The sequence below is a fragment of the Passer montanus genome, unplaced genomic scaffold (assembly GCF_014805655.1).
Source record: "Passer montanus isolate IOZ18808 unplaced genomic scaffold, ASM1480565v1 scaffold122, whole genome shotgun sequence".
Lineage (NCBI taxonomy): Eukaryota > Metazoa > Chordata > Aves > Passeriformes > Passeridae > Passer > Passer montanus.
The window spans coordinates 36,139-52,125 of NW_024358945.1; the positions used below are offsets into that span (position 1 = coordinate 36,139).

Sequence of the window (15,987 nt, forward strand, 5' to 3'; positions counted from 1 at the left end):
CAGCTCCATCATCCAGCACAAAGGGAGACAGGGGCTAGGACAGACCTGTTCAAAAGAATCAGCTTCTAGGATCACTTGTATTTTAAGAAACTTTAAATTTCAGAGCTGATTTCCTGCTCTGGGGGAATAAATGGATCTTTCCTCACTGATTCCACAAGGACAGGAAGCAATTCTAAGGACACACATATATGATGTCAATAAGACAACCTTACAGAATTACTTACAATCTGAATTAATCAGATTGTAACTGAACTAATGAACTACTGTGGCAAAATATCCTTCCCATTACTGTGATTTAAGTGGGAGCAGGTCTCTGCCATATAGAATAAACTAGTAGGAAATATTTGCAGGTGCTGGAGCACTGGTCTGTGGTAGCTCCACAAACTCCCTCCACGCCTTATGCAGTAGGACAACCAGGAGCTGTAACAAAATAAATAGAACAAAATAACCAGGATCTGTAATGAAATAAATAAAATAAAATAACCAGGACCTGTAATAAAGAGCCTTAAGAAGTTATTGCACTGGCAGACAGACCTAAGGGTGCTCTGCACTGGGGCCAAACATGAGGCAGTGCCAAATTAGATGCCAAGCATGGATGCACTAAACCACAGAGACACCTTGTATAACTCATATCAGCAGGGTTTTCTTTCATTTTTGTTACCTGAGACATTTAGGGGTTTATTTCCCCAGCTATTTAAGACATCCTAGGGCAGCAGGTAACTGCTGATGACCTTTCCTTGTTTGCTCTATTCAAATCTTAAAATATCACCATGACACAGCATTTTTTAAAAATGTAATTCTTAAAATTTATTGTTATTACCACAACACCCAGACCATGTCATAAACCAGGTTTCCAAATATTGACCACCTATACTATGCAGAAGAACAAATAATCCCTTTCTGAAAGGACTAATAATATAATAAAATAAATTTATGGAAAAGTGGGGCCCAAAGAATCCACAAATGCTGTCTACAGTCAATGACACTCTGGCAGAAACCATGTGAGAATTCCTAGATGAAATCTGGCATCACTTGGAGCCAAATGCAAAATTCTCTCTATTTTCAGTGAAACAGGACAGAGCACACATGCTCCTGCTTCAGAGCCCTTTGCTCAGACAGCTCAGACCTGGCATTTCCTAAGTTTTCCTATTTCTAGTCCTTGTTCTTTTGCACCAAACATATTTTCCCATGCCTTTTGTTTATAAACTGATACTTTTATAATGTAAGTAGGATACAACTATGTGTAATTCTATTCATCTCTGTCCAAGTGTTCATTACTTAAAGCAAAAAAAAAAATCTCACAAGGATATATCCAATATTTACACTGCAATGTTTTTTTCCCAACATGTCCTTCTGTGAAATGCTATTTCACTGCTTCTTGTGCTTTATCCTGCATTTCTATTGGTTCATTTAATAAGACTGGCTTTTCAGATTTCAGTTTCTTCTTTAAAATTAGGAGAACAAGTGTGCTTGGGATGTAGGATACTCCACGCAACACTGCTGGCAGGCCAAGGTAGTGCCACCTGAAATAAATAATGAGCTCCATTAAATACATGCATTTGTAAAAAAAATGGGCAAAACTATTCAGCAAACATTGTTTTGTGAAGGTTACACGGCCACTCTAAAGCTTGTGCCTTGATGATTTTGGGTCTTACAGAAGATGAGAATGTGAGAACAGAGAATATGAAAAGGTAAAATGGCCTTTTACATCTCCCAGTTTCAGGCAGATGATTTGGTCAGTGAAGTCAGGCACCTGGTACTCCTATGGCTTTATCCATAGGGAAGAGAGAGAGTCCTGAAAGGGCTCAGACTACCTAGTTAAAATTTGTAAGTATTCATAAGAATCTTTTTCCAAACCAACCTCAACACAGTATTAAAGAGAATTAGTATGAGGCCACAAGTTCAACAAGATTTTTCTTTTAAAATCGCACATTGATCCTTGAAGGACTACAAAAACATGAAGTGCAGTATTCTGGGCCAATTTCCAACTTAAGTAACTGTATCTTCTCCATAAAATTCTTCTTTTTAAAATGCAAGTTCCAACCACTGTTCCAACCACTTCCTGTTCAAAGATATTGCAGTCACCCATTGAACCTTTTTCCCACATATGCTAACTGCTTTTCAGTATTTTTATCATAATTCAGGGTTTTCAGAGCTTGTTCTCAGGAGAGGTTATTAGTGAATATTATGGCACCAGAACATTGCTGTTCAAAGGTTTTTCCAACGTCTGTGTCAAAGGTTGCACTTTGTAAATAAAGCCAATGCCAAATAAAATTGTATCATATCTCTAACACAGGAGCAGTTTCTCTGCTAGGGAGACAAAGTGTATAAAATTAAATCTCTATGCATGCAATAACAGAGTAAGAAGGAGAAATTAAACTAAAGTAGAAAACATACCTGTATGTGACAATATCATACATCCTACACGCTCCTTCCCCACCACAAGTCATAGTACCCCACTTCAAGCAAGTGGTATCTATCAGGGCTCCAAAATAAATGGGAGATGGAATTCCAGCTAAAAAGAACATGAGCAAAGCTTTTGTGAAGGGCAGTTCTGGTTATCAGATGCAGCACAGAGCTCATGCTGCTTGTCACCTACTCCATCTGTACTGTCCTCTTGCAGCACGAGCCTCGTTCTCTATCTTGTGCTTCTTCTCCTTCCTTACCCACCTACCCTCAAAAAAATCTACAAAGATTTTCCTCCCTGCTGCCTGTCACACAACACCCACGTGCAGCAGCATGGACTGTGTTTCCCACTCAGAACTCAAGGTTTTCTCTCATCAGTGAGAGGCAATGCTGCCTCCAATAAGCATAAACAACAAGCAAAGTGAAGGAATGCCAAATGGCTTTCCAAGGAGCAGCTGATGTAGTCCTGTGTCCTGGTTTCTGCAATATACAGTTAATACAGTTAATTTTCTTCTTAGCAGCTGGTACAGTGCTGTGGTTTGGATTTAATATCAGAATAATGTTGATAACATATCTATGTTTTTGTTGCTGCTAACACTGCCCTCTTGCAGCACGAGCCTCATTCTCTGTTTATCTTGTGCTTCTTCTCCTTCCTTACACACCTACCCTCAAAAAAATCTACAAAGATTTTCCTCCCTGCTGCCTGTCACACAACACCCACGTGCAGCAGCATGGACTGTGTTTCCCACTCAGAACTCAAGGTTTTCTCTCATCAGTGAGAGGCAATGCTGCCTCCAATAAGCATAAACAACAAGCAAAGTGAAGGAATGCCAAATGGCTTTCCAAGGAGCAGCTGATGTAGTCCTGTGTCCTGGTTTCTGCAATATACAGTTAATACAGTTAATTTTCTTCTTAGCAGCTGGTACAGTGCTGTGGTTTGGATTTAATATCAGAATAATGTTGATAACATATCTATGTTTTTGTTGCTGCTAAGGAGTACAGACATCAAGGAGTTCTCTGTGTCTCATGCTCTGCTTGTGAGGATCTGCACAGGAAACCAGGGGTGAGCATGGCCAGGACAGCTGGCCCAAACTGGGCAAAGGGAAATTCCACAATCTGCAGTGTCGTGCTTAGTGCACAGAGTGGACAGAAGTGGCAGGGATGCACCAACAGCTGCTTGGGAGTGGGACAGATATTGGTCAAGAGATCACAAACAATTTTATTCTGCATCACTTTTCTTTCTTTTGTTTTATTCATCTCTCTAGTTTTCCTATTATTATTATATTTTACTTTCTTTCATTGCTAAACTATCCTTTACTTGACCTGCATGCTCTACTTTCCCAGCTCTCCTCCCTATTCCATGTGGGAGGAGAATAAGTGGATGCATAGCACTTAGATCCTGACTGGGGTTAAACCAAGATACCAGCCTATTACCCAGTACAAAAAATGCAAACTGCAAGCAGTTCTACTTTGCCACGCTCTGAGAACTGTAAAAAAAAAAAAAAAGTCCCAAATGCTTCCTGATCAAAGGCACTCCATAGAAGCAATGACTCCTGTGCCATGCCCACAGCCCTGATGGGATCCTTCTCTAGCTCTAGTCAGCCCTAATTGTTCTTCTGAAGTGTGTAAGATATTTTCTTACCAAATACTCTTGAAGCCAGCCCATGGATACCCACTCCAAATGACTTTTCTTCAGGCTTCAGAGACCTGTAATGATAATGTAATGACTGTAATTATAATTGCATTGTAAACTTATTCGTAGAGGTGACATTAATAAGAGATGTTTAACCCTTTTTGAAATCGAGTTCTTAATCACATTAGGCCCAAACCATTCTAATAATGATCTCGTTATGCTCATTAGGTGATGTTTGATGAAAAGTTCCTTATCTAGGACTGCCAAATCACAAAAGGAAAAGCTACTGTCAGGGTAAGGGACTGAGGCCAACACAAAGTGCAGGGTAGTTGTGCCTTAATCAACACCCTGAGGCTGATAAACTCTCAGCTATCACACACCACCCAATATCCCAGAGCCCTGACTCAGGGCTCCTGCATTCATCCAGGATAAAGCTGACAGCCAGAAGCTACATCAGATTACCAAGGTGACATGACACTAAACCTTAACAGCACAGAAATTACATCAGATTCTTCTGCTCTTCCTCTTTCCAATTGCAAACTAAACACCTTTTAATTCCCTGGAGAATTAAAACCTCAGAATAAAAAGTCTGGTAGATTTCTTAAGACAAGGAAATTGTGCTGTACCTTATTAAGACCATGTATCCAGGCATGGCTGCTAAGGAAAAAATGAAGCTGCAGACTAATGTCAAGATTAAAAAATAATGGAGCATCTTTTCACAGCTTTCGTGTCCATCACACTGGCCCAGAGTTGCAGAGAAGTTTTGAGATGAAAACCCTGAGGCAGCAACACAGGTGCAGTTTTCAAATACCTATCAAAAGAGTATTTTAATCACACACATTGTCCAAACTCCCACTCTGAGTGGCAAACCCATCTCATTGTCTCCTGCACTCAAGCCTGTTACTCATGAGCAGCACTGCACTGTGGCCTCTCCCAGTCTGCCAGGCACAGGTCCAGCCAACCCCTGTATTTGGGGATAAAAGTTCTATAATACCTGGATACCTGTTTAAATCTACAGGGTAAAAGAGATTATTAAATTCATGCTATAGACTTTCATTTTGGCTGAAATGTTCTTGGCCACTCAGGTTTCCAATTGGCAACACCTTCAGAATAATTTCTCATTCCTTGTTAATCATTTAAGATTCCTTAGTTCTTAGTACAGAAGAATTCTTCTTCATTATATTTTTTTTTAATTTTAGCTTAAACTGATTTTCATATGCAGTTTGAAATTTCTGGTGCTGCTCAATTAATTTTTTCAAACATTTCACCTTATACATTCAATTAAATGTACATGCATGGATATTCCCCACCCTATATTGTTATAAATATTTGCCACCTACTATATTTCATAGTTATAGTACAATAAAATGTATGCTTTACCAAACTTCTTCCAGTTCCTCTTGAGGATTTGCACCCAGCAAGACAAGGTGACACGTAAGTGATTCCATTGCTCCCACAAACTGGGTCCCATATTTTAAGTGGGCAATCACAGTCCATGTTGCAGCCAGCCAGCAGAGTGTTTTCTGCATATGAAACTTGCTCTATTCTGAAACATATTCAGAAGATGAATAAATATTTCAGTAATGAGAGACCCACAGTAACCCTTTGCAATTAAGATCCTATTCTAGCTCAAGTGTTGAATCAGGACCCAACCTGAAGTCAGGCCTTTCTATAGGACACTAAATTGTATTATATTACATTAATATAAAAAATTAGATATGAATACCCCACAGCATTTTTCTCATCTGTGGCCTGTATGCTCTTGGTTGTCCCTAAGGGTTTTATCTACACCTCCATGTCCATTTTGCAGACACACAGCACAGCCTGGCCTAGTGGAAGTGTCCCTGCCCATGCAGGGAGGTTGGAAATAAAGGCTCTTTAAGATCCCTTCCAACCCAAACCTTTCTATGATTCCCAGTGATCAATGGCAGGCTTCAAATCAAGGAACTGCAGATAAAATATCCTCTGATAACTTGATGGTAATCAAATTTGAGTAAACTGGTGTAAGATCAAGAAGGTGATTTTTTTCCTCTCCTATTCTGAAATTGCACTCACATGTGCCTGATTTGAGCAACAATTTTTATTTTCACCTGCAGTTACATGACTTCACTAATTGTATTAGTAAAAGAATTCATACGGGCATGCAATTGCATGAGTCTTGACATGGATATCTTTTTTAATACACTTTTATTGTTTGAAACAGGGATAACAGACCTACTGTCTAATGCAAGCAAAAAGCCTTGAGAATTTAAAACAGGGAACTGAAATGGAGCTCCTGGCTGATTCCTGACAAGAAAAATCATCCTGGTGTCTTAAGACTGAAGTCCTGCTGAGTCCCAAAGAACATACCCTTGATAGGAAACTGTTAGCCCAGCAACTGGTGAGGTATCACAGACAGTCCAATAGGCAGCAAAGTAGAGAAGGTACTCCAGTAAAGATACCCAAAATGCTATGTTCGCAGCCTGATAGATATTTATCTTGAATTTCTTCATGAATAAGCCGCCAGAAAAATACCCAACGCATAGAACTGGCAGGTTGTAAACACCTATTTAAACAAGTGAAACTTCCATGTTAAAACAAAGGAGACCATCAAAGCTACTCTACTATAGGGCAGCTAGAGAAGTAGCTACTACAGCTGCTGTAGGGGAAGGTTGTGTTTGGCAAAAAAAGAGTGCCTGGGACTGAATAATGAAACTACAGTCAGAAATGGGTCTCTGCTAATTTCCTTTCACAGCCAAAACCTCTGCCAAAGTCAACAATTTCAGGTGAGAACTGCTTGGGGAGTGAGCTACATGGTAGGGCAAAAATTATTAATTGGAAAATGGCAATCTAGAGTTGCACTCTAGATCCAACTCAAAAAAAAAAAAAAAAAAAGAGAGAAAAAAAAAATTGTTTAAATCCAGCCTCTCCAGCTGACTGAGAATGACTGAGAAACTCAACAGAAAGATCTGTGCACATCTCAATTAAGTGCACAGCTTAATTAAGACACATCTCAATGCACTCTAAGCACGTCAGAAAGGAGGAACAGGCTTTCAGTTTTGAGATGAGATTACTGAATGTGCTCGCACACTTTGATGATTGATGCTTAAAAGAAGCAAATTCTGACTGAAAGACACGTTGGAAGTGGTTTTACACAAACATCACATGGCTTAGTTTCATATCAGTTGAATTTTCTGAGCCAATTCAAAAGCTGGGAATTAGATTATAAAATTGTGCACAAAAAATGGATGTTTAGCAGAAAATGCATTGACATTTTAGAAATGTTTTGATGTGATATCCCTCACCTGTAGAAGCATTTAAGCTTAGTATGTATATATAAATACACATGAGCATATGTATATATGTGAAAATATAGGTAATTTGAATAGAGATAGAAGAATAATTAATAGAACAAAGCAAAATGTGAACATACCAATTAAAAAGATGGCATCTGATGCAGATTTCCCAAACTGCTGCTCCAGATACTTGGGCATGAAGGATACCATGCCATCGAAGGCACTGAACTGCAACACAGTTATGCATATAAATAACATGTACACAGGGTTGTGAAACAGAGCCTTGAGGAAGGGGATGAAATCTGCAATGAAATAATGCCTTGAGTTAGTGTGATGCTGTATGAAAAGAATGTAGCTATGAGGGAAAGGGGGGACAGAAATGGTCCTGGACTGGGTCAGGATAAACCTTGTGCTTTTCCAGACACCACAGCCCAAAGATTCCTTGCTTAGCCCAGGGTCTCCTCTGCCCAAAGATACCCTCACACACACACATGAACACCACTGCAGCTGTTCCTTATCAAAAAATAATAAATCACAGCAGCAACAGCTAGTGCCCCATCTTCCCTCCCTTTTCTCCCATCTCATGCCCCAGAGCATTCAGCAAAAGCCCTGTCCTGCAGCTGGCATCCCAAATGCACTCTAGAGCTGTCAGCTGGGACCTGGACTTGGATTTTGGGGTTTGCTGCTGGGGCAGAGGAGGCCTGAAGAGAGCTGCAAGCACAGTTATTCCCACCATCCTCTCAAAATCTGCATCAGGCAGTTTTCAGCCAAGCAAGCATCTGAGAAACTGATTTACACAGGTCTTTCCTCTGAGTAATGCCCATTAAGTCAGGATTTGAACCATAAAAAAAGCCCCACAATTCCCCTTTGTCTAATGTTCTCTGTTAATCAATGTGCTGAGCTATTGTCAAGAAACTCTGCAGATAAATTTAAGCATCTACAAAACAATGACTGGGCCTCACTGAAAGTGGGCAGCACTTAGGATGGGTGTGTATCTTCCAGAGCTAGACAAGTACCTTATTAAAGTAGATCTGTGTGCAAATCTTTCAAAAATTAGTCAAATATTAGAAACATTATGAATAGGCTGTATTGTTTACAGACGCAGTGACATTTTTAATCAGAGCTTCTTAAGGAAATTTTATTGTTATTAAATTAATTTTATTTGCGGTTATTTTTAACTATCAAAAAATCAAGTTTTGACTTGAAATCCCTTAAAAAGTTGTCTGAATGTGTCCTGGTCAATAGGCTGAGAGTGGTTGAACAGGGATTGGACCAGGTGACCTCCACAAGTCCCTTGCAACCACAACTACCCTGTGGAATTAAAAGCTTCTACATTCAGGATGTTCAGGGACAGTGAACATTCCCACCAACACAGGCAGGGAATGACCATGAAAATATCAGCTCTGAAGGGATCCTGGAGCACTAAGGACCCACAGCTGAGCTGGGGGGACAGTATTTTATTCATGGATTCATTTAAGACTAGGTGACAGCAGAAAGAAACCCTCTGTTTGTCAAAATGAATCTGCAATATCAGCCAAGACCTAAGGAATCACTCTGGGTGAGGTGAATCTGCAGGAGCCAGCTGCAAACAGCCCAGAGAGGGAGTTCCACTTGGAATTTACTTTCTAAAAATTTCTGAGGTGCTGTCAGAGGGCCCTGAGCAGGACAGGCTGCTCTGAAGATCATAGCCTTTGACATAGTTTATTCACTTACATTTCCAACCAGGAAATGTAGGAAGGATGTTTCCTTCAAATAAGGAAGAAAAAAAATATCCTCCTACAAAGACATAGATTTGAAAGAGCACAGATGTGAAAGTGCCAGGTGAATAAATGTGAGTGGAACACATCTTTGTTCAACAGTAATTAAATGTTTATGAGACCAGTTTATTCACTTACATTTCCAACCGGGAAATGTAGGAAGGATATTTCCTTCAAATAAGGAAGGAAAAAAAATATCCTCCTACAAATACATAGATTTGAAAGAGCACGGATGTGAAAGTGCCAGGTGAATAAATGTGAGTGGAAAACATCTTTGTTCAACAGTAATTAAATGTTTATGAGACACTTAAGCACCTGTCAATTCCCTTTCAGGGCTTTCAGCTGGACTCAAGAAATGCCCAAGATTTATGTTGGGCTTCTGCTTTTCTGCACAGTGAATGTGGGGTACAAGCAACCAATACCTGCACCTCATCCCCAGCTCACTGAGCTGTAATATTCCTACCCAGATTTCAGCCCTCTCATGGGGAGAAAAGACCTACATACACCTGAATTGCAGGAGGGAAAAAGGAAGGTTCCAGATCCCAGATCTATGAAATCAGCTTTTTTCCATTCTAGATTCCTGCACAAATCCCTTGAACTGCAGAGACATCAGAACAGGGCAGGCACTGCACACCTTGGACCCACCTTCAATTACAAACAACTCAGAGTTCCCACCTTAGGACTAAAGTTAGGGGGAAATAAAACGCAACACAACTTGCCTTTAGCGATTTCATACATGGTCTGTTTGGTTTCATTCTTGTCATTTTCCTGCAGTGGTGTTGCAGTTTTTTCACTTGTCTCCTCAGGTTCACTGGCTTCGCCTTCCTTCACGAGGGACTGGGGCAAAAACCAGAATGGGATTGCCACGAGGAGATTGAGCAGTGCACAGATCAAAATGCCCAGCCACCACGCCCCAACCCAGCGGGCATCAGTGGCTGTTATGGTGATCTCATCTAGGATAAACCACAAAAACACGCCTCTTGATCGCTTCAGAAACATTCTCTGCTGTCATTTTGTGCTTTCCCAGTCTCTCTGACATAAAAGAGTTTTAATGATTCTTAAAATGAGGCTCATGAGGGAGCACATTCTCCAGTTTTCTAACATTGCTAATTTTCTGGTAAATTTCAGTGGTTTGTATTAATTCTAGTCCTTTCCTGTGTTAAGCCAGATGACACAATTTTTCATCAAATAAATTGTAAGCAGAATTGATTTGTGTACCTATGAATATTATACACAGATCTTCTATTCTAAAATAAACACCGATGAACTCAGGTGGGATTAACTCATATTAGCAAGGAAACATCTTTTAGCTCTGAAAAATACACCTTAAAAACAAGGTTTTATATGTTCACACATTACCTGCATCTACTGATCCAATGTCAACAAACAGCTCTGCACAGAATGAAGCCAACAACAGACCAAGGAAGGGGCCAATTACAGTTGCTGTATGTAGACATGCTAGAGTAGGAAAAGGAGAAAACATTCTGAATTAGAACCCAGTCACAATTATCTTCTTGGAATTGTTACATATGGCTAGGACAGCTCTACTGGAAAAGCAATGGCACCTAAAAATGGCCTCATTCCAACAAGTTTCTCTCTGGTTAAATTGCAAGTTCCACAATGTTATTATTTTGATAAAGCAATAATTAATATTTTCTGTCTTCCTTTATTGGGCTGAAGGGCATCACCATAATCCTTTCTTTTGCTTTTGTTTCTGTGTGTGTGTTTGGAGAAAGGGAATTATCACAACAGGGTGAATTTACCCAGGTAGAAAGGTGAATTCTCTGCTTTGGCAAAATCCTCCAGATAGGAAATGCCTAAAGGCATGATGGGGGTTTCACCCATCCCTCGCACGATGTTTCCAACCATCACAAAAATCCACAGCAGGGACCCAGGCTCTTTTTCACATTCTGTGCAGAAAACAAAAGTCAGGATGAATGTTTTAGTCCCAAATATTAGTGAAAATCTAGAGACAAAGAATTGACCAATAGCTTCAGCTTTGGTGGGTAGGCCTGTCCTATAAAAAGAAAAGCTGAATAACAGGTCACAACACAGTTTTAACTTCCTTTCTCTCCTTGAACTGGGATTTCTTCATCCCACAGTCTGCTTCAGATTCCACTGCTCTCTCCCACTTTGTCCTGCTGAGATGTCCCAGTGCAAATTCATTAACCAATAAAAACCAGCTTTGTTAGCAGCAGCTGCTGCTAACACCATTTTACCCAAGTATATTCATAGGCATGAGGGTCTATGGGATCTATGTGCATATTGAGTGGCTGTACATAATTTGGATGAAAATTATTTAATAAACAATCACCTTGCCCAAGTATATTCATAGGCATGAGGACCTATGTGCATACTGAGTGGTTGTACACCATTTAGATGAAAATTATTTACCTTCCTATACCTTTATTTTTGCATTTATAAAATGGGAAAAATTTCAGAAAGTATCTGAAACCTCCAAGGGAAAGGTTAATGCCGAGTGCTGTTAGATATGCAGATTTCACTTCCTGTTGCAAAGATGCAAAAATTGACATCGCAACTGACATGTAGCCTTGGAAAGCTTGGCAGCTGCATCCATCACTAAATGGAGACCCAGAAAACCCCAGCACAAGGCAATGGTTTGATGTCCCACACCCAGGAATTACAGCAGTGGGATCCAGCTCTAGCACACCCTGATGGAACTCATCAAAGCTCAGGTCACCTCACTTCTACCATCCAGCAACCACCAAAGTTTCCAGCAGTCAGAGGCCCACCCAAGAGGTAATCTGATGCACCCCAAGGTACAGAGATGAGTGTCTGACTTTATGATGCTGCTGTCCCCACTGTCTGCTCCCTTGCCCCTGACAGCAAGCTCTGCAGGAGCTCTGTGGTCTCCTCTGCCCAGCAATCCAGGGAGGCTGAAGGGATGGCTCAGACTGGATGCTTCCCTTTGGAATAGCTAAAGCCCAGGAGATTAATCCCACCCTCAGCAGGAGAATTTTCTGTGTGCTCATTAAATGGTGTCCTCTGAGCCCTTTGACTTCCCAGTATTTCCTTTACACATTGCTAGTGCACATCCATGTTTCAGTCTCACAGATGAGTTTTAGCCTAGTTTAAACTATTTTCTCTAAAGGGAAGTAAGATCTCTATTTTATATTGTAGTTCTACCTCTGTTTCTCATTCTTTTATTTCCCACATGGTACAACAAAAAAAGCATCTTTATGCCTCTTACCCATTGCTGAAATATGCTCCCCACCTCCTCATAGTATCATAGAATTTCAAGTTAAAGAGAAATATTTGTGAGAACAACCTGGTGTTATACTATCCCAAAGTGGACTGCCAGGGATGTTAATTGAACTGCCTGGATAATGTGAAAACTACATGCAAGAAATGTTTTAGCTCTGGAGTCACAGAGGCCAGGAAATTTCTGAACTTCTAGTTTCTAGACCTTGAAAAAACACTGATCAAAAGCAGAACCCTGAAGTGTTTGCTAATAAAAACAAAAATCCATTTCTTTAGACACTATAGACACAGAAAAAAACCCATTAACAGACATAGGAAATGTCATACCTGTTGATGGTTCCTCTGTAGGCAAAGAGGACAAGTTCTGATTAACAAGGCATAGAGGCATCACTGAAACATTTTCCCATTGTGAAATGCTGCTTTCAATGTGATATCTGTTGGGAAAAAAGGAACATTTGTCTGTGCTGGAGTAATGGAGCTACCTATAAGAGTGTGCAGCTGTAGGAAGAAGGGAATCCATGGCAAAAGTCAACAGAGGGTGCTGCCAAGGCGGCCAGAGCAATTCCACACTGGACAGAACAGGACTGAAGGATCAAAAAATACCTTGCTGATTAAAGCCTACATCATTATTTTTTAAGCCAAGCAAAAAGTCATTTCAAAGGAGTTGAAGGATCATTATGGTTAGTACAAAATGGTCAGTACTAAATTTGCTTTTATCTTTCAGTCAGAACAGGTAGATGACATCTCTTCACTGTGGACATAAGAAATCAGTTTGGCACTGAAAATAGCTTGAGAAACATCTATTTCTTATGCTCTGGGAGGTCTCTTTCTCTGAATAAATTCCTAGAAGTGTGGAGAAGACAGAGTCCCAATTTTCACTCTGCATTGTTCAGGTTAAAAAAGATTTACATAACACTGTCATTTCGTTGTGCCAGTTTGTGGTGATTGATAATACCCAATTTCATTCTCGCCAACACAGTGCCCAGGTGTGATCTCTCATCCAGGATCCAGACCAAGAGCTCTTTGGAAATCACAATTTCTATTGCCCATCCAAGCAGATAAGAGCCAAAAGTGACGGTGTCACAGCTGTTACTTGGGAGAGCCCATGCAAGGGGAGATAAAGGATTAAAAAAAAATTTAAAAAAAAAAAAAGGTGCCCAGCAAAGGGGTGATTCTCTTCAGGAGGTGGTCAGTGACTTCTGGAGCCATCTCGGGAGCAAAGCCAAAGAAACTGCAGAGATCACACTGAACCCATGCTCTGCAGTGTCTCCCCCCATGAGCAGCACCCCCAGTGGGAGGATGAAAGGGTTAATGCCAGTAGGGATCACAGAAGCTGCTGTGAGTCAAGCAAAACACTCACCTCCCAAACAGAAAATGAGGAAGTGATATCAAAAGACATCCAAAGGACAGGACTGTGCAGCCCAAAGCAATTATTCTGGGTCTGTGAAGCTTTGCTCCAAAGTAACTCACAAATGCTATCAGCAGCAAGTTCCCTGCAAAGAGAACCTGGGTCAGCACCTGCAAACCAAGGCACCCCATAATCCTTGCAAACCTGAGCACATCTTGTGAGCTCAGCTTCTGCTCCTTTTTTTGTCTTTAAAAAGTGTCACTACACAGGGAACTGCCTGCATGGTGCAGTTGTTCCCTGCTGTGCACGGTCTTTTTTTGGAAGAGTTACATCACCTGAAAAGGACATGAGGGTAAAAGGCAGGATGGAAAAGAGAGCACAGTGAGGGAGATTTTTGAGTGCACCTTTATAGAGGAGAAATTTCCCACTACTAGGCATAGAGATCAGGCCCAGGGACTGCAGAATAATATAGGAATGTTATTAGGAATATTCCCCCAGTATACTTTATTTGGTAATGTGTAGGGAAATACAGAAGTATATATACTAGTGGTTTTGTAGTGGAAATAATAAAACCAAGAGGACCATCATACAAAAAAAAAAAGGAATAATAATTTAATATTAATTTTATTAATTGCTTAATAATAAAAAACACAGGTTTTTATACCTAGTACCATTTAAAAACAAAAATGTACTAAAAATCTTCCTTTTCCTCTCCTCCACTTTTACTTAGAAGCAGTTATTTTTTCCATTTATTGCTATGCAACTAAGAAAAGATTCAAGCTTCATGTTATGAATCAGGCCCTATAAAAATAGCAATTTAATCATTTTACACCTACTAATTTTATGATCTTTTTGTCAGAAGAACAAAATCATGTCTCTGAGTGATGAGCGTCATGCTCTGAAAGAAAATAATGCCTTTTTTATGTATGATTTCTAAACAGGCTGTGCTGAATCAGTGGCTTGAATAACACTTAAAGATGTACATTTCAGTTTCTCACTGGACAATAAAACTTACTGGCAGGCAAGGTAAGGGGCACTACAAGTAGAACTGGAAATTTTCTTTGCAAGGACAGTTGGACAGGTATGAAAACTTAAAATATCATTGAGTTTAGGTAAGGATTCACAGTCCACTCCAACCAAGTTTAATAAAGGAACTGCAAAATGCTAAATATGACCTTAAATTCAAACAAAGTTTACATAGCTGGTTTTTTTTATTTTTGTTTTCTTCAGAAAGATTCAATACACATCTCATAAACTAGTTCTATTTTGTTACTCTCTCCGTCATATCTTATGATAGTGCACAAATTAGCTGAACCAGCTTTTAAACCTAAATTTGCCCATTCAAGTGGTCCTATTCACTTCCAAGACATTTCCAGGTTATATATCAGCTCAAAAGAATGCCAGAGTTGGCCACTATTGCCACACAGAGCAATTGAGAGCAGGTGAGAGTCACTAATACATGCTCAGACCACACACTACATTTTAAAAGAATCAGAAATATCAAAAAGAGAGATTACCAATTTCAAAGCTTCCATTAATGATGCCCACTAAAGAAGCTGGGATATTAAACTGTTTCTCTATCTGTGTGTACATGCTGTTCATGTAAGCACCAGACATCGTTTTCCCAAGGAAGGCAAGTGACAGTGCCAGCAGAAATACCTAGGAAGGGAAGAGAAGAATGCACAAATCATTCAAAATTACATATTTATGAATATTCCTCCGTTATTTCCTCCAGTTTAAACGGTGAGCGGTTTCATCTATTCTTTTCTAGAGTTATAGCTTTGCTTTTGCTAAACAAACAATAAAAAAATTTAAAAGAAACCCACAAATAAAACACACACCAAAAAACAAAAAAAACCAAAACAAAACAAAACACCAAAAAAAACAAACAATAAAAAAAATTTAAAAGAAACCCACAAATAAAACACACACCAAAAAACAACAACAAAAAAAACCAAAACAAAACACCAAAAAAAACCCACCAAAATCAAACAAACTTTGTTCTTCATCTTCTCTAATTGAGCAAGACTGCCTTCAGAAACCCCAGGTCCCCTTTACCAGCCAAGGCAGCAGTGCCTGCTGCAAGGTTGCCACCTGCAGGACCTTGACCCCTGTTCACCCCAATGACAAATGGCTTGCAGAACTAAGATCCTTTCCCTTGGCAGAATTACTCCATCCAGGATCTGCTCTCCCATCTCAGCAGAGATCACAGAACAAGTGATTTCAACCAAAAGGAGTAAATAACATGCCCTTTTTACAAGACAATTAGATAGCTACAAAGTTAACGAGTGCAGCAATATTCAAATCCTTTTAACTTCAGACTTCTTCATAAACAGCATTTATGAA

The 15,987-nt window shown here is 39.8% G+C and overlaps 1 protein-coding gene across 6 annotated transcripts in view; it reads right to left on the minus strand.

Annotated features, from left to right (window-relative positions):
• Window positions 1-787: 787 nt before the first annotated feature.
• Window positions 788-15,987, minus strand: part of LOC120497140 (solute carrier organic anion transporter family member 1A2-like) — a 45,142-nt gene continuing 29,942 nt past the window's right edge. For all 6 annotated transcript variants that reach the window (XM_039698279.1, XM_039698278.1, XM_039698277.1 and 3 more), the window contains 13 exons: window positions 15,159-15,300; window positions 13,654-13,786; window positions 12,621-12,727; window positions 10,835-10,981; window positions 10,431-10,529; window positions 9,791-10,024; window positions 7,452-7,616; window positions 6,389-6,584; window positions 5,420-5,585; window positions 4,666-4,850; window positions 4,049-4,113; window positions 2,398-2,515; window positions 788-1,523 (listed from right to left, as the gene is read on the minus strand). In XM_039698279.1, coding sequence (XP_039554213.1) covers window positions 1,364-1,523; window positions 2,398-2,515; window positions 4,049-4,113; window positions 4,666-4,850; window positions 5,420-5,585; window positions 6,389-6,584; window positions 7,452-7,616; window positions 9,791-10,024; window positions 10,431-10,529; window positions 10,835-10,981; window positions 12,621-12,727; window positions 13,654-13,786; window positions 15,159-15,300 — 1,917 coding nt within the window. In that variant the 3' untranslated portion in view covers window positions 788-1,363. The remainder of the gene's footprint in view (window positions 1,524-2,397; window positions 2,516-4,048; window positions 4,114-4,665; window positions 4,851-5,419; window positions 5,586-6,388; window positions 6,585-7,451; window positions 7,617-9,790; window positions 10,025-10,430; window positions 10,530-10,834; window positions 10,982-12,620; window positions 12,728-13,653; window positions 13,787-15,158; window positions 15,301-15,987) is intronic.